The sequence below is a fragment of the Tarenaya hassleriana genome, unplaced genomic scaffold (genome assembly GCF_000463585.1).
Source record: "Tarenaya hassleriana unplaced genomic scaffold, ASM46358v1 Cleome12, whole genome shotgun sequence".
Classification (NCBI taxonomy): Eukaryota; Viridiplantae; Streptophyta; class Magnoliopsida; order Brassicales; family Cleomaceae; genus Tarenaya; species Tarenaya hassleriana.
In genome coordinates, this window is record NW_010962392.1 from 2,449,415 (window position 1) to 2,471,355 (window position 21,941).

At 44.0% G+C, this 21,941-nt stretch overlaps 8 protein-coding genes across 10 annotated transcripts; 4 read left to right on the plus strand and 4 right to left on the minus strand.

Annotated features, from left to right (window-relative positions):
- Window positions 1-336: 336 nt before the first annotated feature.
- LOC104806653 (putative zinc transporter At3g08650) lies at window positions 337-3,432 on the plus strand. Its single transcript, XM_010531646.2, has 6 exons — window positions 337-640; window positions 792-1,401; window positions 1,488-1,772; window positions 1,900-2,028; window positions 2,255-2,352; window positions 2,459-3,432. Exons 2-6 carry the CDS (start codon window positions 949-951, stop codon window positions 3,270-3,272), a joined length of 1,779 nt encoding a protein of 592 aa, XP_010529948.1. The 5' UTR covers window positions 337-640; window positions 792-948; the 3' UTR covers window positions 3,273-3,432.
- Window positions 3,433-3,891: 459 nt separating this feature from the next.
- LOC104806654 (KH domain-containing protein At2g38610-like) lies at window positions 3,892-6,287 on the minus strand. The gene is given in 8 exon segments (XM_010531647.2): window positions 3,892-4,258; window positions 4,260-4,352; window positions 4,440-4,583; window positions 4,659-4,775; window positions 4,870-4,986; window positions 5,140-5,291; window positions 5,819-5,910; window positions 5,994-6,287. Coding segments are annotated over 8 exon segments (891 nt in total). The 5' UTR covers window positions 6,077-6,287; the 3' UTR covers window positions 3,892-4,165.
- Window positions 6,288-7,339: 1,052 nt separating this feature from the next.
- On the minus strand, window positions 7,340-9,394 carry LOC104806655. 3 transcript variants are annotated; one of them, XM_010531649.2, is made up of 2 exons: window positions 8,894-9,394; window positions 7,340-8,298 (listed from the first exon to the last, which is right to left on the minus strand). In XM_010531649.2, exons 1-2 carry the CDS (start codon window positions 8,944-8,946, stop codon window positions 7,497-7,499), a joined length of 855 nt encoding a protein of 284 aa, XP_010529951.1. In that variant the 5' UTR covers window positions 8,947-9,394; the 3' UTR covers window positions 7,340-7,496. The 3 variants fall into 3 exon arrangements, with proteins under 3 accessions (XP_010529951.1, XP_010529950.1, XP_010529952.1); XM_010531648.2 differs by having other exon boundaries at window positions 7,340-8,813; XM_010531650.2 differs by having other exon boundaries at window positions 7,340-7,971; window positions 8,086-9,394.
- A 392-nt stretch (window positions 9,395-9,786) lies between these two features.
- On the plus strand, window positions 9,787-12,433 carry LOC104806657 (RING finger and transmembrane domain-containing protein 1-like). Its single transcript, XM_019201625.1, is given in 7 exon segments — window positions 9,787-10,636; window positions 10,851-10,939; window positions 11,083-11,247; window positions 11,349-11,426; window positions 11,808-11,885; window positions 11,887-11,915; window positions 11,994-12,433. Coding segments are annotated over 7 exon segments (726 nt in total). The 5' UTR covers window positions 9,787-10,455; the 3' UTR covers window positions 12,100-12,433.
- Window positions 12,421-14,294, minus strand: LOC104806656. Its single transcript, XM_010531651.2, has 6 exons — window positions 13,970-14,294; window positions 13,770-13,898; window positions 13,570-13,689; window positions 13,321-13,503; window positions 13,083-13,247; window positions 12,421-12,995 (listed from the first exon to the last, which is right to left on the minus strand). Exons 1-6 carry the CDS (start codon window positions 14,279-14,281, stop codon window positions 12,612-12,614), a joined length of 1,293 nt encoding a protein of 430 aa, XP_010529953.1. The 5' UTR covers window positions 14,282-14,294; the 3' UTR covers window positions 12,421-12,611.
- An 801-nt stretch (window positions 14,295-15,095) lies between these two features.
- LOC104806658 (unknown protein 1-like) lies at window positions 15,096-15,898 on the plus strand. The gene has a single exon (XM_010531654.2). It carries the CDS (start codon window positions 15,131-15,133, stop codon window positions 15,605-15,607), a length of 477 nt encoding a protein of 158 aa, XP_010529956.1. The 5' UTR covers window positions 15,096-15,130; the 3' UTR covers window positions 15,608-15,898.
- Window positions 15,899-15,933: 35 nt separating this feature from the next.
- LOC104807023 lies at window positions 15,934-16,814 on the minus strand. Its single transcript, XM_010532131.2, is given in 3 exon segments — window positions 15,934-16,179; window positions 16,181-16,699; window positions 16,804-16,814. Coding segments are annotated over 3 exon segments (693 nt in total). The 3' UTR covers window positions 15,934-16,016.
- A 1,052-nt stretch (window positions 16,815-17,866) lies between these two features.
- Window positions 17,867-21,777, plus strand: LOC104806659 (protein SCARECROW-like). The gene is made up of 4 exons (XM_010531655.2): window positions 17,867-18,293; window positions 18,439-18,577; window positions 19,332-21,065; window positions 21,157-21,777. Exons 3-4 carry the CDS (start codon window positions 19,822-19,824, stop codon window positions 21,596-21,598), a joined length of 1,686 nt encoding a protein of 561 aa, XP_010529957.1. The 5' UTR covers window positions 17,867-18,293; window positions 18,439-18,577; window positions 19,332-19,821; the 3' UTR covers window positions 21,599-21,777.
- The last annotated feature ends 164 nt before the right edge of the window (window positions 21,778-21,941 follow it).

Genomic DNA, 21,941 nt, shown 5'->3' on the forward strand with positions numbered 1-21,941 from the left:
AAGAAAGAGAAGAGCGCTCGGGGCCTTGATTTTACATGAGATGTGGGCTGAGGCCCATTCATCGTTACACCGTGGGCCTAAATTGTGAGATGAGGTTAAATTGGTAATTAACAGCAGTCGTTCGTTTTGTCAAAAACATGTGCCAGTGCCACCACCCACTTGGAAGTTAGAAGTGTATTTCTATACATGGATGCATCCAGATGTAGGTGCTCACATGTCACCAAGATGACAATTAAAAGAGCACACAGAAATCTGGCCCACCAAATTAGATTGTGAAGGAAACCCTTTTTTATCCCTCTAATTTCCCGATTAACGTAAACACACCAACACATTCTCCTCCAAATCTGCGATTTCCCTTCCGGATCTCTTGCAAGTCAAAATCTTTTTCATCTTCATCTTTGTGCTGTCTGATTCCGGTTTCCTTTTTTTTTTTCCTTCAAAAACTAAAGGGGCCTCTCTAACTTGTCCTATCTGATGCCCAGAATCTCAAAGCCCCTTCCTTTCGGCTTTTTCCTTCCCCTCCAGCCGCCCTTTTCACGCTTCGGTGATTTCATCCGTAACTCATCGATTTCCCGATCGGTTTTCTCGTCTCAATTACCAATTGTGACTGCTCATTTGTCTGTGGTGGAACGGAATTAGGGTTCGTATTGCTCTCTTTCACCCTTAACATCTTCTATTTCGAGCTCGATTCAAGTTATTCTTATCTACTTCTTGTGTGCATTTAGTTCTTTTGATGTGATCTCCCCTCCCAGAAACCTGTTGATGTGAATCCTTGTGTTTCGATTTGACAGCTTCCCCTGCATAGTCCATAATTCGCCGTGTACATTTGTTTGGGGCTCCTGTTGGTGGCGCTGACGTCAGCTTTGTATCCCCATTTGTGGATGTTCGATGACATTAGTTTACGTGTTTTGACATCTCTCTGGTGACCCAAATCTTCAATTGTCAAAAATGAATTTTGCTTCTAGGTGTATATTGCTTTGTCTTCTCTTCTCTGTGGCATTCTTGGGTCGAATAAAGGCAGACCCTGAAGGGGAAATCTCAACTAAGGTGAGAAGTGCTCCACATAAAGATGCAAGATTTAGTGTCATAGACGGTAGCGGTCTAGAGAATTCGGACAGTGACAATGGAGTGGGTGTGAGGAAGGGCAGTTACAACAGAATCTCGGTTTCTACGGTGGCTTTGTTCACCCTGGCTATGGCTTCTGCCACTGGGTTAGGAGCATTGCCATTCTTCTTTGTGGAGCTTGATCCTCAATGGGCTGGATTATGCAATGGGATGGCCGCCGGTGTCATGTTAGCTGCTAGCTTTGATCTAATCCAGGAAGGCCAGGAGCATGGTGCTGGCAATTGGGTTGTCATTGGAATATTGGCCGGTGGCATTTTCATTTTGCTGTGCAAGAAGGTAACTATCCCGTTATTTCGGCTCCTGGTGAAGTAAGGTGCAAATGTATGTTGATACCGACTCATTAACCTTTTGTCTTACTGCAGTATCTTGAAAGATATGGGGAGGTTAGTATGTTGGACATAAAAGGTGCAGATGCAACCAAAGTCGTCCTTGTAGTTGGGATTATGACCCTTCATTCTTTTGGAGAGGGATCTGGTGTTGGTGTGTCTTTTGCTGGTTCAAAAGGTTTCAGTCAAGGCCTTCTGGTCACCTTGGCTATAGCTGTGCACAACATACCAGAGGGTTTAGCTGTGAGTATGGTGCTTGCTTCGCGGGGTGTCTCTCCACAAAATGCAATGCTGTGGAGTATTATTACGTCCTTGCCTCAGGTAGTTTACTACATTTTTTATTTGTGAACCATCCCTTGCTTTTCTTGTCTTTTGAAGGATACAGATTTAGTGCTTCCTGTTCACTGATTCCATGTATGTTGTTTCTCTTTCATGGCATCTTTTACAGCCCATTGTCGCAGTTCCAGCATTTATGTGTGCTGATGCATTTAACAAGTTCCTGCCATTCTGCACTGGATTTGCTGCTGGATGTATGATCTGGATGGTTGTTGCTGAAGTTCTTCCTGATGCTTTCAAGGCATGTTGCCTATAACATACTGTTTGTTTCCAGAGTTTTTTCAATATAGCATGTCCATTCACCTTTCTTTCAGTATGTTGGTTGCATTCTAGAGATTTTTTTTTTTTTTTTTTTTTTTTGTTTTTGAAAGAGCCGTAGCATTGTTGGTAGAAATCTGATGGTCATTCTTAATCAGGATTCAGCAATTAATCTCAGTTTCTATTTCTTCTTTTGTTTTTGGTTGTAGGAAGCTTCTCCAACACAAGTGGCATCAGCAGCCACACTGTCGGTTGCATTTATGGAAGCTCTTGGGACCCTGTTCCAGAGCTTCACCCATGATTACAAGTGCGGCAGTTTGTAACCTCATGCAACATTGAGTAACTTCTTTCACTGATCAGTTGTGCTAATTGTTGGCGTTTGTCTAACTTTTTCCATATGCTTCATCATGCAGCTCAGAGGATGCGTCTGGCTTCTTTGTCTCACTGCTCTTTGGACTTGGGCCTCTGCTTGGAGGAGCAATTATTGTTCTGTTTGCATTTTCTTTCCGTCTTCAGCATGCCCAGCTCATAGGTGCAGCCTCGGGGATTGCATTTGTTCTTGCCATCTGGCGGCCGCTGCAACTACTCCTGTCTTCCAAAGTGGGGATTCTGCCACTGTCTGTTTTGCTTGCAGTAGGAGCTGGACTGACCCACTCTGCAACATCCAGCATTCTGAAACTGGCTAGCGGCAAAAGATCTTCCCTCAACAACTTACCATCTGTAAGTTGTTTCCCGGTAAGTGTTTTCACCCTTCAGTCCTTCTTGGCATGTGGAGCAGTTGCCTTTCACGCATTAGGGGAGGGTCTTGCATTAGGAGTGGCTGCGCCAAAGGCTTATGGGTTTGGCCGGCACATTGTGCTTCCTGTTTCATTGCACGGGCTCCCAAGGGGTGCTGCTGTGGCCAGTTGCATATATGGAGCTACCGACAGCTGGCAGGGGGCTCTTGCTGCAGCGGGTTTGATTGGATTCATGAGTCCAGTGTCAGCGATTGGAGCCATACTAGCAGGAATAGATTACAGTGGCTTGGACCATGTGACGGCATTGGCGTGTGGAGGGCTACTCCCATGCTTTGTGAGAATATTGAAGAGGGGAGTGAGATTGGACTCGAGGAAAAGCAGCATAGGGCTAGTGATGGGAGTTGGATTGGCTGCACTTTGTTTGACCTTCACAAGACTGGTTTGCTTGCATACACCATATTGCAATTCCGCTCCGGAGGCTGTGAAATGAGAGATTGGTTGGTTGCTAGTAGAAATGGCTTTTCTGGTCTTTTTATGTCGTCAAAGATGGTAGTAGTAACACAGGCTCTTGAGAGTAGAAGGACGTATTTGGAAGCTCACCGAAATGAACGATATGATACATTTATTAGAAGAATCTTTTCTCTTCTTAACTTGACCTTTGTCCTTTCGGAAAAAAAGAAAGAAAGAAGAAAATATCAAAACAAAACCATGTTAAAATGTTGGAAGAAGATTTAAAGACAGCATCCGACCTTAGCTCACCGTTTGCCAGACAATCCTTGCGTTTTTGGGCAGTATCTCTTGATCATGTTGTCTTTTTAAAACATTAGAGAAAGCTTCTTCCGTTTGTGGATTCATCGTCAGAGCGAGTTGTCCACAGTTGTTGGCCCATTAGATTATAAAAAGAGTCAGCCTCTGCATCCTCTCAACTCAAATTGCGGCGGTCTCCGTATCGAACTTCTTTCCTGCAGCTTTTTCCTTTGGATATATCATTATATGGTACGCCTTTTTTTCCTTTACATGCACGAAAGAAAGAGAGAATCCAGGCCCTGACATACGTCTGCCCTTTTGAATACAACATATATTATATAATATAACAACAACATTCAATACACCACAAGAATCAATCCAATCAACTCATATCTTTATATTTTACAATAAAAAATTTCAATCACCCACCACCATTCCTCTCTCTCTCTCTTCCACACTTCTTCTTGAACCTCTCCGGGTAATCTATGAGCATTTTTTTGTGTGTTGCTGTCTCATAAAGACAAAAGAATAAAAAATAATTATAACAAACAAGAAGGAATGAAATGAAGAAAGCCACTGGTTGGCTCACCGGCGTGCGCTGGTGGGAGGCTGGCTTACAAATGCAGCCATGAACGGTCAATGTGCACCCCATTGCATATGACTGACATGCACTGCCACTCTGCCTCTTGAGTGTTTACTGCTTGAGTTGAAAGGGGAAAGACTGCCCCACGCCACTTGGCCCTGGACTCTCTTCTCTGATATTTGAGTTCAGCATTGCCAGTTCCCTCAGCTGCTGCCTCTTTATGTAATCTTGAGACTCGTCCTTCATCCCAAACACACACATATATATCAAGAATCAATACCAACCAACACATAAAAGTGGACTAGAAAATGTATTCAGATGTACTACCACTGGCTTCAGCAACTCTTCAATGATTTCCTGAGCCTGCCGCAGCCTTATTTCCACTATATTTGCTGGGAGATCTGCCTCTATTAAGATGTGAAGCTGATCATTCAGGTGCTCGTATCCCGGTCTTCCCCGTAGCTTCTCTTCCTAAAGAATTATCATTATTATAACCAGCATGTAATATATGTGCAAGTCTCAATCCAAATGATGGGATGGTCTCACCTTCTCTGGATCCTTGATTGACCCTTTCCCTCTGATGTACACACGGCAGCCTGTGGTAGCTTCTACGCGTTTTAATGAGTTGCCTCTAGGGCCAAGAAGCCTTCCCACAAAATTGAACTGATAGACAAACAGCGAGTGTAAGGATATATGGGGTTATTGTCACTTCCTTTGGATGAGGAAACATTGTAAATAGATATAGCCATAAGCTCACATTTGGATAGGAATCTACTGGAATCTCCAGACGCACTATCCTTTTCACAGTGTACGAACTAGGGCTTGCCGGTGCACCTTGCCAGTCCATCGTCATGCCAGGAGTTCCGCTAAGTCTCTGTAACAAACCAGGTGCTTTAGCCAGTACGCAAAGTGGGATTGATCAGTAAAAATTTGAAAAGGTCACCAGAACCGAATGATCTCCATCAGAGAAGGGGAAATAGATTAACATTTACCAAAAATAAACCTACATAACCATAAAATTAAATACCTCCTGAGAAAGGCCGTTCCAGCCGCCTAATCCAGTACTAGGGGCGTTAGACATAAGAGTAGAAGAAGCCATGGGACTGGGACTTCTGTGTCGGAGTCTATCAAAATCACCAAATCCTTGGTTGGACATCATTCCAGAAACCCGAAATATCTCTGCATATATAAAAAAGGCTTAATATGAACAACAGCATCATATACAAATAGCTCTTGAATGGCTAAAGAACTGCAAACAATTGCACATGTACTGAAGTCTAGCACTGAATTCCTTGACCTGCAAAGACAAAACAACCTGATCTAGGAACCCGATATGGGCGACCGAAACAATGACCCAGAGACAAGCAAATGCCACTAAGACTTAGCACACAGGTTTTCCGCTGAAATCATTGACCTGCCAGCAAAGACTAAACCCAACTCGACCAAGGAAAGATCGTGCAACGGATGATCGACTGTTCTCGCACTCGGGCATACTAGATAAAGCCATGCGACCATTTTGCAGACAAACTCGCATAGAAAATCGAACATTAGAATAATCAGGAAGCGATCGAAAGAGTCAAATGATTCAATTTGGCGAAATATCACGAAGAGCCGAGGGCGTGAACGGGAGAGAAACCCGATGATGGAAACACAAGTAAGACAAAGGGAAGACGAGATCCAAAGCGTGAAAGATTGAAAGAATCAACCTTGATTCAACAGTCGACTGCATATCGGGAGAACCTGCGTAAAAGGAGTGAGCTTTTGATGCTCGGCGAGAAGCTCCGACAAGTACTGGGTACTGGGCAAGGCAACACGAGAAACAGATCAATGCCCAGAGAACGGCAGAGAGAGGAAATCTGAGGGAAGAAGAATTGAGAATACCTGTCGATATCCGGAGTGCCTCTAATCTGGGGAGAAGCAGCTCTTGCAGGAGAAAAGTTGGAGTTATTGTACAAACCAGACATGGGTCTCTCCTATTCAAAAAGAAGGAAGCTTTGCAGGAAAAGGGGTCGACGATGGAGTTGCAGGAGAAAAAGAAGAAGAGACAGAGGCAGAGCTGCATCGAGGGAGAACCAAACGAAAAAAGGGCAGACACCAAATGTGAATTCTGCAGCAAAGACGCCAGACTTTTTATTTCTTCTTTTGTTTTTTCCCCTTTTTTTTTTTTTTTCCTCTAGGGAATATACAGCAAGAACAAATCAGGAGTTAAATCTCAGTCCCCTGTTACGAAGTTTGAAAATTAATAACATCAACTGTCGTAGTTGCTGTCAAGAAAAAAATAAATAAATAAGGGTAGTGGAGCAATTTTAGGATGTGCAAGTGACTACGTAGACCATATTCGGGTGATGGAGATTCCAACACGTGTCAACCATGCACTCGCTCACCGGAGCTCCAATGCGCAGGAATTTCGGTTAAGATAATCGGGAGTTATATTATGTGAGTGAAAATTTACGCAGACAAGATTAATACTAATAATATTAGTATTCATAAAAATAGGAGTCCGTGGACATTGTAAAAAGAGAGCAGAACGGCTACTACAGTGCACTGCTATACAGTCTATATGATGATTAATAGTTAGGTTTACTAGATAATAGACGTAGATTATACTAAGACGACGGACTGTTTGACTAAAACAATAATTAACGGAAACAAAATTAGAGACGGTGATATTAGATTAGATAAACAAAGAACAAGCACCAACTCTAGTGGACGAAATTGTAACGGACAATAATAACTCGATACAACGAAATTAGAGAAAAAAATATACACTGATATCATAACTATAAGTATAGTGTGTGTGAACAAAATTATGCGATGAGAAATGCCAGCTCAGACATAGCTGTAGCTCAGATACGTCGTATGCTGGCCTCGTGTAAAAATTTTGATAACTAAATACGTAAACAAAGTAATACTAGTCCGGCTATCGGTATCAGGGTGAGGAAAAAGAAGCACTCAGGAAAATAAAATAAATAAATAATAATTCTATAGAGACAGCAAGCAACGGCTTGCTTCGAAAGCTGGCAAATCAATTTATTATTATGTAATAACGAAAATCAAATCAGATGCAATAACTATGATTTGATTACAGTTTATGGGTGCCATTAGCAGGCACAAGGACTCCGGTGAAATAGGCCCGTCAGAGTTGGGCTTTGAGGCTGGAAATTATGTTGCACAGCTTATGTGTGTGTCCGACAGGAACTTGGCAACCAAAAAGATTGGAAGAAAGAGAGAGGATCATATTATTTCTTTGCCCTCATATGTCCACACCACAATGAATCAGGAATACTATGGATCCCCAAAAACAACATGTACACAACAAGGGAAGCCAAACCAAGAACACAAATCCCTATCCCTACGTGGCAATCAAATCTTGTCCACTGCAAGTTACACCATGTACTCGTTCTCCAGCACGGGTTGAGTTCGAGTCGCAGTGGCTGCTGGTGCTCTCGTCTCCCCAACCGAAACCATGTTCAGAGCCTCTCCTGCCTCAGCAGCCATCTCTATTCTCTCCATTTCCTTCCTCTGCTTGCACTTCTGCGCACACAGAGCCAGCAGTGACAATATCCCCATCACAGCTAATCCCACCACCACCGATCCCACCACTATCCACACCTTGGAATTAGTTTCCTTCTTTTTCCTATGACCAGGGGGTGCAATGGGTTTAGGAGGAGGAGCAGGAGATATTGACTCCACCACTATGGAGAAATGGCCCTGCTTTGTTGTGGAGCACCCCTTCCCTGATGAAACGCTGCTGAAGTTGATCTGACCCTCCTCACCAAGCCACACACACTTAGCCGCAAACCCATCTGGTGCAGGTCTCACCTCTGAAAATAAAATGGATATGGGGTCTCCAGATGCCCTGATATCCAATTCAGGCAAGCCCGTAGCCGATAAGTTTCCAGCGTCATAAGCAACAAGCCCTATCACTGGAGCCAGATAAGAATAACCATCCAATGGATAATAGAATTCTGACCAGTTTCCTAAGTTGTGATACACCAGAACAAGCCTCTCCACATAAGGCCTCACAATGACTCCTTTGGGAATCGTAAACTCCTTGTAATTTGTAAAGCCTTTCCTTCTTAGACTCCCGCTTCTAAGCCTTAGAGCCGCCACCTCAATCCCAGTCATATCAGAGGGAACTGGCCCATCATACGGAGTGCCCGTCTTCGGACGCTTACCAAACCCCCTGAAAGAATAATCTTGAAGAAGAGAATCTAGGGAGTGTTTGGCGGTGGATTGAGCAACAACATCCGGTAACCATGAACAGCACATCAGAAGAATAAGCATCGCAAGACTTCGAAGAAGAAGCCCCATAGATGCTTTCTGAATCTATAGCCGAGTAACACCGAAAATATTATAAACCGAGGCTCAATTTCAAACGGGTAGATCCGCTACAGTAATTACAGATAATAGCGGTAGTAAATTCTGATCCTTGATTCGCGTCAACTGTCTAAATGCTTGTTAATGTGACTAACGGGCACGGAATAAAGCGACAGAGATTCCCAGAAGAACTCTTTCTTGCTAGGTTTGTGTGCGTAAAAGCAGCTTTAGAGGGTTCGACTGGATCGTTGCCAGAGAGGGAAAAAATCTCTTTTTTTTTTTAATCCTCTTCCTGAATCCTTGAGACAGAAGCTACCGAATAAAGCGGATAACACGCGAATCCTTGTAGAACTCAGTCAGAACTTTCTCAATTACTGACAACTAGTGATTAAAGTTATGCGCAAAATCAGTAAAATCCAGTGATCGAGAGACCAAGAACACACTGCAAGGAAATTGTTTACCTCGCGAAGAAAGGGGGGCGATTCTCAAAAGCGGGAGTCTTGGGCCAAATCATGGGAAGGGTTGTCCTAAAGGAGCGGCATTTTGGGGTCGCTGACCATGCAATGGAGAATGCCACAAGATTCGTTTGCACAATGCAGAAACCCTAACAGGTTGAGGAACACCGACACGAGCGGTAGAGAGAAGAAGAAGGTTGTAAAAAAAAAGGAGAGTTGGAATGAGGACGAAGATGGGGAGAAAAGCAAGAAAATGAAATGGGGAGTAGGAAAAGGAAAAGAATTGTGAGATGAGAATCTGGTGGGGGAGGAGGAGAGAAAAGGAACAGAGAAACAGTCAGCAGGTATAAAGACTCTCAGTAGTGAGGAGGGTGCTACCAGAGAGAAATCTGCAGACGCCATTGGGGTAGAGGGGAGAGGTGGAGAGAGAAATCGAAAGACACACAGCTCAGCGAATGAGGAGACGACACTCGTACCCTCCGTCGCTTCGGCCCAACTGTAGATCTCAAGGCCTCCGAATATTTGTTAGTTTTTCAGGAGACCCCTTCCGAGTTTCTTAATTTATTTTTTAACCATTATTATTATTGCATTTAGGGTTTGTATTGTGTATGCAGCCAAACTAGTGGGTTCCAACTTCCAGTCACAAAGAATAAACGGAGGTGAACTGTTTTATGGACTCACACAGTCACTTTTCCAGTTGTTTCTAATTTTATAAAGTCATACATTTAAATCCCAACTAAAAAAACATAATTTGTCTTTTTGAAAGAAAGACCATGTCCGTGATTAGAAAAACTCAACCATGACTTATATAACGTGAAGGAATCATCCGGAAAAAACCATCTAAAATAATTGTATTCCTATTTTCGCCCAAAATAATTAACATATTTTAATTAAAAAAAATATGCTCTGGAGGATAACGGAAAACAATAATTAGTGAACAAAGATTGGAGGGTTGGGTTCGGAGCCCAATTTGATAAAATACAACTGTCGGCTGCATCTCCACTGAATGTCGGGAAGTGGGAAAAGGGGAATGGAAGCTCGACGTTGAATCCTCCAATTCACGACTGTTGATCCCTCCTTTTAGCTTTCAATTATGCGTTTCCATCAACTGGTACCGGGGGTGTAAAATTTGAGATCAGAGAGATTCAGAGGGAAAATCTCATCCTTTTCCGGGAGGATTTGAGTTTATTTAAAGGGTTTGGGGGTTACCGTCGAACATGGATACCACCGGTGACTCCCGCAGGCACCTGTCCGTCGAACATGGATACCACCTTTGTCTGCGCTGTTGGAGTATTCGGGTCTGCTACGTACGAGCTCTGCTCATGGTCCCGAGGCCGACAGCCTCGTACCGGCAGTCTCCGCTTCTCCGGCTCCTGTTCCCGGCTGCACCTCCGAAGGGGAAGTCTCCATAAGTATAATGGGTCCTGGGGGGGAGAGAACTTCTAACCCTGACGTCGCCCCTGCTGAGATCATCGGGGAGACCGACAATGTCATGATATCCTTAAGGTATTTGTTTCCATTTTATCTATCGTCAGGCCCTTCCTCTGTTTATCGATCGCCATAAAACAATGTGTTCCTTCTGTGACGGGAAGACATCTGTTCTGGTTCTGGTCTCCGTTGCTTTCTTTCTTCACGTGGTTGGAGTTTATTGGTGGTTTCGCAATGAAAATCTGTTCTATTCCTTGATCTTGCTTCCTCCTGAATCCATTCCGCCCTTTTGGCATGCGGTCTTCTTCATAATAGCAAACGGTGCGTTCTCGGTCCCATCAGTGACTTGCTTTTACCGCTTTCACAGACCTTAGTTTGTAACCCTGACCTGGAACCACTAATGCCTTTTTTCTGAATTAGAGACTGTCAAGTATAAATATTTATGTTGACTTCTAGTATGGAGGTATGATTTTGGTATAAACTCAAACGTTACTTTTAATATTCCCAAAAGTGATTCCGAGTGGGTTTCTCCCAGATATTCTGGTCAGGCAAGCAGCGATGGTCTTGAAGTGTCTTCTTTTAATCTATTACAAGAACAGTAGAGGACGAAGCTATCGTACACAGGTAAGTCATAGTGAGATTCAACTTACCTACCTTCTCTCTCGAATGGTTTTCTTTGGTCATCATAACCTTGGAGACGATGGAGAGTTATTCCTTGTCCAATTTCATGCCCTACCCTTTTTACTGTACGTCTCATTTCTTTGCAGGGCCAATTGCTAAGTGCAGTTGAATATCTGATGCTGCTTTACCGTGCCTTGTTGCCAACTCCAGTATGGTACCGTTTCTTCTTGAATAAAGAGTATGGAAGCCTTTTCTCATCGCTGATGACTGGGTTGAACCTCACTTTCAAGCTGACTTCTGTTGTTGAGAAGGTCACATGCTCTAACTTTTGATCATTTATGCGCTTCAGTTTTATCCAGTTTTCTTTACCCTTCTCTTGATTCAGGGAGCTTAATGCTTGCTAATTTTTCAGATGCAATCCTTTTTTGCTGCTTTGAAGGCACTATATCGCAGGGATGTGCACTATGGAGTTTACGCCACCTCTGAGCAGGTCCGTTTCATTTAATCTCTGTTCTGGTGCTTGACGTTCTTACATAAAATGGAAGCTGGTGCGAGAGTGTGAAGTTTGTCAGCCATGATATGCATGTCTGATATAAAAAAAATATGGATTTCAGCTGGCAATGACAAATAGGTTTGAACCGTCTTTTCAATAGTCGTAGGGTTCGTTCATTATGGAACATCACTACAACTTTTGGCCTAAAGACTCAGGAAGGGTTTCTCTCTTTAGTAACACTACAGATTGAACTGAATGGTGACTGTTTTATAAACAATGATTTAACCTGCTGGTTAGGATTTTTAAAAAAAAGCATGTTAGATGTTTGTTACGTGGACATGAAAGGTGTTACGAATGCAATGGTTGTGATATATGCAGGTTAACGCAGTAGGAGACTTATGTGCCATCTGCCAGGAGAGGATGCACGCTCCAGTTCTCCTGAGTTGTAAACACGTTTTTTTTTTGTGAAGATTGCGTATCAGAATGGTTAGGCTCTGAAATTCTGTAGCATATATTCATTTGATTTGAGGTTGAGATTTTCTGAATGGATCAATGGGGTTTCAGGTTTGAGAGGGAGAGAACATGCCCCCTGTGCAGGGCTTTGGTCAAGCCTGCAGACATACGGTCGTTCAATGACGGATCAACAAGCCTGTTTTTCCTGATTTTCTGAAACAGACTTCAATCAGAGGGCATTCTTTTGGAACCCTTCATACAGTTTAGAATCTGGAGGAGGGAAAGGGGTATAATGCGGCTGAGACAACCAGATAGTCCAGAGAGAAGTAGCATAGCTGTTTATATGTTTGTTATTAAATGGATGCTTGTGGTGGTGAATGGGATCACACAAAGCGTACATAAAGAGTCAACTGAACTTGAGACATACTGTATAAACTGTTAATGGATACGAGTCCCGTCTGAGTCACTGGTGAAATTTGTGTTTGACACGAATTATGCTCCTTTTCAACATTGTAAGAAAAACAAGAAAAGAAAGAAGTAACATTGAAATATGTTTGTTTATTGAGACAAAATCTTCTTTGAAAACTGATTTACATTCGGATGTGGAAGCAGATTGATGAATGTGGAGCGTCTACTGCACAGAAATAAGGAATATTGGGGATGAAAGCAATCAGATTGATTACTCGGCCAAAACAAGGGAACAAAGAAAAAAAAGAGTGGATGTAATTTCTAAGCAGAAGAGTGGGAGGGTGGTGGTCTCTTGACGTCAACTGGATGAGGCACTGAAGGAGGTGGAATCGGTTGCAGATTCTCTTCATCATTGGCAGGTGGATAAATGTCGGAAAGGCGAGGAGGTGAGGATAGAGAGGACGGAGATGACAAGATGGAGTGCGAGTCAGAGGCTGCAAATGAGGCCAGAGATAGCGTCCTTGTTATGGAAGGGTTCACCTCTGCAACTTCCTCAATGCCGTCGTCTATGTAAACCACATCCTGCATAGTTAACTGATGGTACTCCACAATCTCCCGCAAGAACCTGTTCTCCCTCGCATATATGGAATTCTCATGAGCTAATCGAGCTTTCTCTGCCAGCAGAGTTTCCAGCTGAAGCCTTATCTGTTGGAGCACCACCGCCATGTTTATGTGTTATTGCTCTAAATTCCTAATAAACAAATAATCGAGTAAAGCTGATCCCTTCCCTACCAGATCGTCATCTGCAGGGTTGTTGCCTTTCTCGCGACTATCTCTAAGGCGTCTGTTCTCTTCTTCGAGCTGGGCACACCTCTCCTTGGCGAAAGCTAAGTCTGCTTTCAGGGTTTTCAGCTCCCGAAGAAGCAGTTTTGCTTTGGCTGCTGTAGCCATTGCCACCTGTCAACAGAAACATTTTCCATCAGCTGCTACAACGCAGTCCAGAGGATTGTAAAGGGAAAAAGGATCGTACATCGCGGGATGCCTTGAGTTGGGACTCGTGGATTGTGGGGTTGAGTACCAGAGGCTGCCAAGGGCTGTTCCCTCCAGAGGATTGATTTTCTGTGTCAGCATCAGATCCCTTTCGCCTGATTTGAAGTCTTCGCGTTTCTTGGATGATATCTGCTGCCTTGTTTTCGACGAGAGTGCGTCCTTCCTGGTAACAAGACCACATGTGATATATAACTGGTAATTCCTGAAGAAGGAAGGTGTGAGAGCTGACCTCGAAGGCCTTCTCGAAAGACTCTCCCATCTGGTTGAGAGAGAAGGTGAGTTTGTCAAGGCTTTTGCGGATCTTTGGATTGTCAACTTTCCTATCGTTTAATGGGGATGACTCATTGGACTGAATCAAGCAGAAGGAGGAGGAGGATGAGATGAATAACCGTGTGGCAATGGGCGTAGACAATGATGAGACGATCTTACCGGATGCAGATGCAGTTGGGGAATCACGTCATCATCCTCGAGGATGGCTTTGGCTTTCTGAGCCAGGATTCCCCAGAAACCACGATTTTCGTTCTTAGATGGATCTTCATAGGCGTTGAATCCTCGCACCTACAAAATAATATGCAGGAGGACATTTGAAGATTGTTTTCTTATATATATATAATGAGATGGAGTGAAACCTGAGAAAGAGGAGGAGGAGAATCGCGGAATGCAGAGGAAGCACGGATGGCCTGAGCGGCGAGGGATGAATTGGAAGAAGAGAAGGATTTGCTGCCCTTCGCATCTTCCTTTGGCGGTTGCTTGTAAATCTCTTCCTTGAACGTTGTCGCCCTCGTTATCCCCTGCCTCCTCCTGTATGCCATCCCTTTCTTCTTCTTCTTCTTGTTTGGAATCTGAAATCTGGGAAATGTTTGAGAAATAGACCCCCCCAAAAAAAAAGGAAATGCCTTTGTGTTGAGGGGTTGCAATGCAACGCAAAAACATTGATCCATCTGTTTTGACGATCATTTTTCCTCATATAACCGACCCTCGATGCATTTTATCATCATCATCATGCCATCCATATAAAATTAATTAATTAATTAATCCTTTATTTGGTCGGAGAGACGACCCACATATATATACAACTACTCCCTCAAAATGATTTTTTTATGGACGAAGAGACTATTTATTCACTCTTTTTTTTAATTTCTTTTGGTGGTTGACTAATTACAGAATACAATACACCTGAAAATAAGTTTCTAAATGTCTCGGGGTACACAAACATCTTGATAATGTTTACAGACAAATATACACTCGCTTTTCTACGTATGATCTTTTGGGAAGAAATCAACTTGTTAAACATTTCATGTCGATCCGGAGAAAAACATGAACCAAAAGGACATCCGACACAACATGGTTAATTACCAAACGCCACATGGACAGCGTGACAGTATCGTTGGAAGCGGGTTTTTGGACAAAATCTTGTGAGTTGCTTTGGGTTTGGTTGTGGAGGATGGTCGACAGAGGAGAGCCGTTGGATTAGAATCTATTCTGAGTGGGCCCCACACGAGGTCATTCTCATCCCCAACTATAAATATCGAAACCCCTAAAATTGGGCGCAAACGAAACTCGTCAGTCACCCCCTCCCTCCATTGGAGTTGGCGTCCCTAAGGTATTTCTTCCCCCTTTCTTCTCTCTCCCCGATTGTGTGACTTCTGGGTTTAGTCTGGATTCCTTTTCGCATTTTTCAATTTTACATTTTCCTATTCGTTGCTTGCGGGATCGCTTTTGAGATTTCGAATTTTGTGATTCTTCGAGGCTTAGAACTGCGATTGTGTTCTCCCAGATCTGTTGTCGGCATGGATTGTGGAGATTTCTGTCAAATTGAGGCAGCTCCTCTGGAGCCTCAATCTCCTGTCGCTTATGGGCTCTGTCCCTCATTGTCTTTGGGTTCTGATTCTCCTCTATCCCAACCAGAAAACCAGTTAACTCCTTCTCCTGATGCCATCGCCTTGTCTTCCCTTTGTCGTCACTATACTGATAAGATGAGAATCAGCCCTCCAGGTTCTTTTTCTACGGATTCTTCCAACGAAGTTGGACTTGGTTCTGTTTCGGATGAAGATATACTTGAGTCTATTTATCAGAGTATACTGGAAGCCATTGTATCCCTGCAATTCGACCCCAATCTGACTGACTTGTGGTCTTTTGATGGTTGCAAGACGCCTCTTTCTGTGCACTGCTCTAACCACATCCCAGAAACCTGTCCTGGAGCTCCCATGAAGCTTACCAGGATTTCGAGGAACATCGATTCTGGGTTGCGTAGAAAACTCTTCTGATATTGTAGCTACAGCTGTTGCAGATAGCCTAGGATCTAATTTTACTTCTATTCTGCCATGTAATGTAACTATTGGCCGCCAAGACAAAGTTTGCAGTGGCGCTGTACAGTGGTCGTGGGCACTGAAGGTCATGACCCGGTGGTTGTTCCAGTTTCTCACCTAATAAAAAAGATAGAAAGATCAATGCTTTGTTTCCAGTTGTTGTCTTCGTTCACTGGTGCTTTGTTTAGATAGATTAGTTGCATAATTCAACAGTGACTTGTCTGGAATAAAGTTTCACTCTTTGCCATTCCAATTGGAAACGTACACGTTATTATATGTGCAGTAAGGGTGACACACAGGCGTATATAACTTCAGGGGAGCAGCAGCGAAAGTAAATGCATTTATTTATACGGCTTAAGAATTTGCCCTACACCAGTCTACAGCATATCGGCAAGATCAATTCACAACTTAGTGCTGCTTCTACCTGATCCAGCACCTTCATCGAAGGGAAGCCTACGTAGATTTGGCAATCTAAAGTCGCAAGAACGTGTTTGAAGATCCCCAGGAAGTTAATCTTGCCAGGGATCCTGCGTCTCCAATGCAATCTGCCCGGCCAATATATCGCGCACAATAGCACCAACATCTGAAGCAAATTTATCAATCTGGAGAGTAAGGAGGGTGGGTAGAGTGGTGGAATCCCGGGCGGGGAGATAGGCTTCTCCGACCAGCTTGTCCCTGTAAAGAAGCAGGGTCTTGCCATGCCCATCATGTTTGAAACTGAAACGGCTGAGTGTGACATTGAGCTGCAAGTGGATGGGAGGGAAGGAGATACGAGGGGCAACTCCCTGCACGGTGGCGGAGAGTATCTGCGTTCTGGGCTGTTTTGGATTGAACACAGTCAGTGGTAATGCTAGGATAACAAACGTAATGACCAACAGTTGGAGAAAGCAGCAGAGAGCTACGATGCAAGTGCCGCGTTTAAGTTTATGCACAATTGCTTGTCTTCTTTCATGACTGGCCTTTCCGGTTTTTTGTCGGGTTGGCTTAATATAATAGAGTGAGCTCACATCCAGTAAATGAAAATGCCATGGATGGCCGAATTTCTCGCCTCATTCAATGTGTTTAGATTTGTCAAAACTCTCTCTCTCTCTCTGGCTTGTTGTGCACCCAGCAAGATTCTCTCCTTGATGCACCTACCTTTTTTTTTTACTTACCGATTTGCCATATCCCTGATTTAATTGCATGGATTTGGAATCCTAGAAGATTTGAGTCAACGAGGGAACTGTAACGTAAACGAGTCCACGAAAGTTTATGCTTCGGTCTGCAGCGATCCTTGAAAGCATTTCCGACGCTCATCGAATTGAAAAGGGGTTGCCTTTCTCGAGAGGCATCCCCAGGAGCGGAAAGTATGCCTTCTGTTCTGAGCTTATTTCCGATCTGACGGAAACGGAGAGATGGGAGGAGGAAGAAGAAAGAACAAACAAGTTGAAGAGGTTGGTCAGGATCCGAGGCAGATGCAGATGTTGCGGCCGCCCCTTCCCCCGACCCCCGCGTTTGTCTTTTACTGTTCAGGAGCATATTGTATCTTTGGTTAAAAAATTGTAAAGGCAACCGGGTATTATAGGCAATTGTCTAATTCATGTAATTAAGTGAATAAATGGCCGGTTCAGACTCTCCCGTCATCAGCTTTTGCCAATTTCGTACCGACCGACTGGGCTCGCTTATTTATTTTCAATACTTTATTAGGTTATGGCCCATGAAACGTAATCCGGCCCATGCCCATATTTTTCCGAGCTCGTCTTCCGATTTTCAATTTTTTTTTTAAATTATAAATAATGAAAATTTTGAGCGATTGGTGTCCCCGATCGGAGATTCGGAGGAGGTGGGTCTACGGAGGAGGTGGGTATACTGTTCGGGGTTTTAACCCTAATAACCCAGTTGGGTCGCAGCTATTTCAGGGTACACCACCAAATTTTTTTTTTTTTTTCAATTTTAACCCAGTTTTCGGTTGAAAAAGTCCAAAATTACCCTTTTCATTTTATTTTTTGCGATCTTATTACGACTAACATATAACTGATATACAACTAAAAAAAGACAGATGATTTTTTTGCCACTTTTTTAGAATCGATTGTAACTATATTTAGAATTAATTACGAAGTCGTAATAAAGAAGTTGTTTTCGAACGGATAAATATCGTGTATTTATTAAGAGTAATTTTGTCTTTTCAAAGGAAAAAAATGTGTTATGTTTTTTTAAGTGTACAAGTGAAATAGATGACCAAGTGGTGGGTTATTTGAGTGATTTTCCCCTCAGCCTTTCAAGTTTCATCCGAATCTGTGCTTCCTACCTCAGCATCAGCAGCTTCGTTGCTCTCACTTATCTGACTCTCTGCGCTCCTTAGGGTTTCATTGAGTTTTCCCGGCGTATCTTCCACTTCTTCTTCCTTCCTCGTTAGGGTTTCTGTGTCAAAGATCGAGTCGCTGCTCTGATTTTGGGAACTCGGTGGAAGCAAATGGAGGGAAGAAGGATTACAGCAAGCCCTAGACCCTGCAGCGGAAGAAAGGTTGTTGCCAAGAAGAGGTCTCGCCCCGATGGCTTCGTCAACAGCGTCAAAAAGCTCCAACGCCAAGAAATCTCTTTCCCCAAGGACCGAACTTTCTCCATTAGCACCGCCCAGGAGAGGTTCCGCAACCTGCGCCTCGTCGTACGCCCTCTCTTTTCCTTTTTTTTTTCCCTTCTAATTTCTAGGATTTTCTGTGTGTGCAAACTTTGCAATTGTCCATCCCTAAACTCTTTATCGGCTCAACTAGTTGACCTCTCAAGTCGGTGCTGCTTAATATTTGCATCAGGAGCAATATGATCCAAAGGGGCACTGTTTAGTCGCGCTACCCTTTTTAATGAAAAGAAGTAAGGTTATCGAGATAGTTGCCGCGCGTGACATTGTCTTTGCTCTTGCCCATTCTGGCGTTTGCGCAGCGTTCAGCAGAGGTACTTGGCATCATCCCTATCTACTTTTGATGCAGACACTTATCCCTGGCCTGTCTTACTATAATTGCAGATGACAAACAGAAGGGTATGTTTCTTGAATGTTAGTCCAGATGAAGTTATCCTCTAATAAGAGAATTCCTCTTAGAAAACCAAATTTCAATGAATGCTTTCACGATCTTATGACGTGGGTCATTAGGAACTACAGAACACATTTGATGAGCCAATAATCAATGTGTATATATATGCACATGGAAAAGGGGAACTGAGGGAGGGAGTCGAGTGTATAGGTAATGACAACTTTTCGGCGAGGACTTAAGAAAGGCAATCAGCTTTCCATTCCAAATTTTGAGCACTGTGTATGCTTTTTGATCGTAAGATATTATGAGATACAAAAGTATTTATAGAAAGAAAAAAGCATCGTAAAGGGCGTGGTTGGGTTGGATAGGGTTCGCTGCCATGCTACAAATGTTGTCAGTCAAAAAAGTCCAAAACTTTCCATTTCAAAAAGTCTGTACATATTGAAAAAGAGGGAGACTGTTTCTTTTGGGCCCAAAAAGCAGTATTCGAGGAGTAAGAAAAAAACGGACAAATGAGAAAAGGATGAGTAACGCAGTAGACGCAACTTTCGGGGTTTGACAGTTGGATGCATCTGCCATCTGTTTTACTAAATGTTGTTTTTATTTATTTATCTTAACTTTGTGTGTAGAAGCGGTAAATGTTTGTCCAATTGAAAAGACGTAAAATGCCGATGCAGTTTTTCCTTCTTTGTGGGACTAGAATGGAGAAATATGAGAAGAAAAGACAAACAAAAAGGGACAGGAGGAAGAGAGAGGCGAAGATGCAATTACATGAACACCGCTACCTACCTAATCCCCTCTCTCTATCTTCTCCCTCTTTTTGTTTAATAAAAAAGAGCATCAAACTTATGAGTGTAGAGATCCAACCACTACAATTCTAGTGCAAAGCGCCATTCTTTGTCCGTCCATTTAGCTGTGTAACGAGAATCATCTCCAACCCACTTCATGCCAAACGCATTACTGTTTTTCCAACATCAAAGCCAACCAGGAGAGAGTCATCCGAGGTCGTGCTTTTGAGTTTGAGAGTTTCTTTTCTTTCGCATTCTATTTAACCGTGAAAACCCAGAAGAAGGATATGTGTCATCCCCATGGCGGAATCCGGCGAGGTCAACGGCGGAATTCAGACTCCAACTTCCGTGAGAAGCACTTCAAGTGGTGAGAAAGCGTATGGCCTCGGAGATCAACAACCCCGACTGCGACCACTCTTCCAGGATTCACCGCCGGACTTCCCATCTCCCTGAACCCAACACCAGCATCATGTCTTCGAATACTCAGCCCCCGCTGTCGGTTTGCGGCTTCTCGGGTCTTCCTTTGTTCCCGTCGGCCATGGATCCAGACGCTTCGGCCACCGCGTGGATCGACGCAGTCATCAGAGACCTTATCCACACCTCCACCACCGTCTCTATCCCTCAGCTCATCCAAAATGTCAGAGACATCATCTTCCCTTGTAATCCCAATCTCGGCGCTCTTCTTGAGTACAGGCTCTGCTCTCTCATGCTCCTCGACCCTCCCGAACCTCCGCCGCCGCAGCCTCTTGATCACCCCTCCTCCTATACTCACCTCCATCAGATCTCCGTCAATCCTCCCCCCTCGCAACCTCAGCCTCAGCAAGAGAAGCAAACACTTGAAGAACGAGAGAACTCTTCCTCTGATGCAGCCGAGGCAGTGAGCAGCACACCGTCCACGACGGCCGCGGTTGTTGCTGCCATGAGAGAGAAGAAGGAAGACATGAAGAGATGTAAACAAGACGAGGAAGGGTTGCATCTCCTCACTTTGCTGCTGCAGTGCGCGGAGGCAGTCTCCGCTGATAATCTAGAGGAAGCCAACAAGCTCTTGCTTGAGATCTCACAGCTCTCCACTCCCTACGGCACCTCCGCTCAGAGAGTAGCTGCTTACTTCTCGGAAGCCATGTCGGCAAGGATGCTCAACTCATGCCTGGGGACTTACGCGGCGTTGCCTTCTCACAGTCTGAAGATGGTTTCAGCCTTCCAGGTTTTCAACGGCATTAGCCCACTCGTAAAGTTCTCCCATTTCACGGCCAATCAGGCGATTCAGGAGGCGTTCGAGAGTGAGAAGAGTGTGCACATCATCGACTTGGACATCATGCAAGGACTCCAGTGGCCGGGTCTTTTCCACATCCTGGCTTCTCGACCTGGAGGCCCACCTCACGTTCGCCTCACGGGGCTTGGTACCTCCATGGAAGCTCTCCAGGCCACTAGGAAGCGTCTCTCCGATTTTGCCGAGAAGCTCGGTCTTCCCTTCGAGTTCTGCCCGCTTGCTGAGAAAGTCGGCAACTTGGACCCCGAGGGACTCAATATAAGCAAGAGGGAGGCTGTAGCTGTCCATTGGCTTCAGCATTCTCTTTATGATGTCACTGGTTCTGATACCCACACGCTCTGGCTGCTACAAAGGTATCTTTTCATTTCCACTATCGTGGGAATAAGAACTTACTAACATGAAATTATATAGGTACAAAAAAAGTAATCCGTGTGGATGGAACAGATTGGCGCCTAAAGTGGTAACGATAGTGGAACAAGACATGAGCCAGGCAGGATCTTTCTTGGGAAGGTTTGTGGAGGCGATACACTACTACTCGGCGCTGTTCGACTCACTGGGAGCGAGCTATGGAGAGGAGAGCGAGCAGAGGCATGTGGTGGAGCAGCATCTGCTGTCGAAAGAGATACGCAACATACTGGCAGTAGGAGGGCCGTGTAGGAGTGGGGAGGTTAAATTCCAGAGTTGGAGGGAGAAGCTTCAGCAGTGCGGCTTCAAAGGCATCTCTTTGTCGGGCAAGGCAGCCACTCAGGCCACTCTTCTCTTGGGGATGTTCCCTTCCGATGGTTACACTTTGGTCGATGACAACGGCACTCTCAAGCTCGGTTGGAAGGACCTTTCCTTGCTCACCGCCTCCGCCTGGACACCTCCTTTCTCTCCTCTTTGTTGACATATTTTCTTCTCACAACCTGCTTCTGCATCCTCTTTTTTAATTATAGTCGAGATCTTTGTTACCTTGTTCATTTGCTTCTCTGTGTATTTATAAAGGCCAAACGACGAGAATTAGTATAAAGACGAATTGGAGGCTAGTTCTCCATACTTTGTAAACATTTCAAAACCTTTTCTTTATTTTTATTCTCTAAACTTTCATCCCCTTACGCTTAAAAAAACATACATAGTTTTCATCTTTCTAAAATGTCACAAACACTAAATATCACTAAGAAAGGCACCTACTCTTCCCTTTATTCACGATTCGCGAATATTACATGTGCGGAGATGCTTGATGCCGGGGG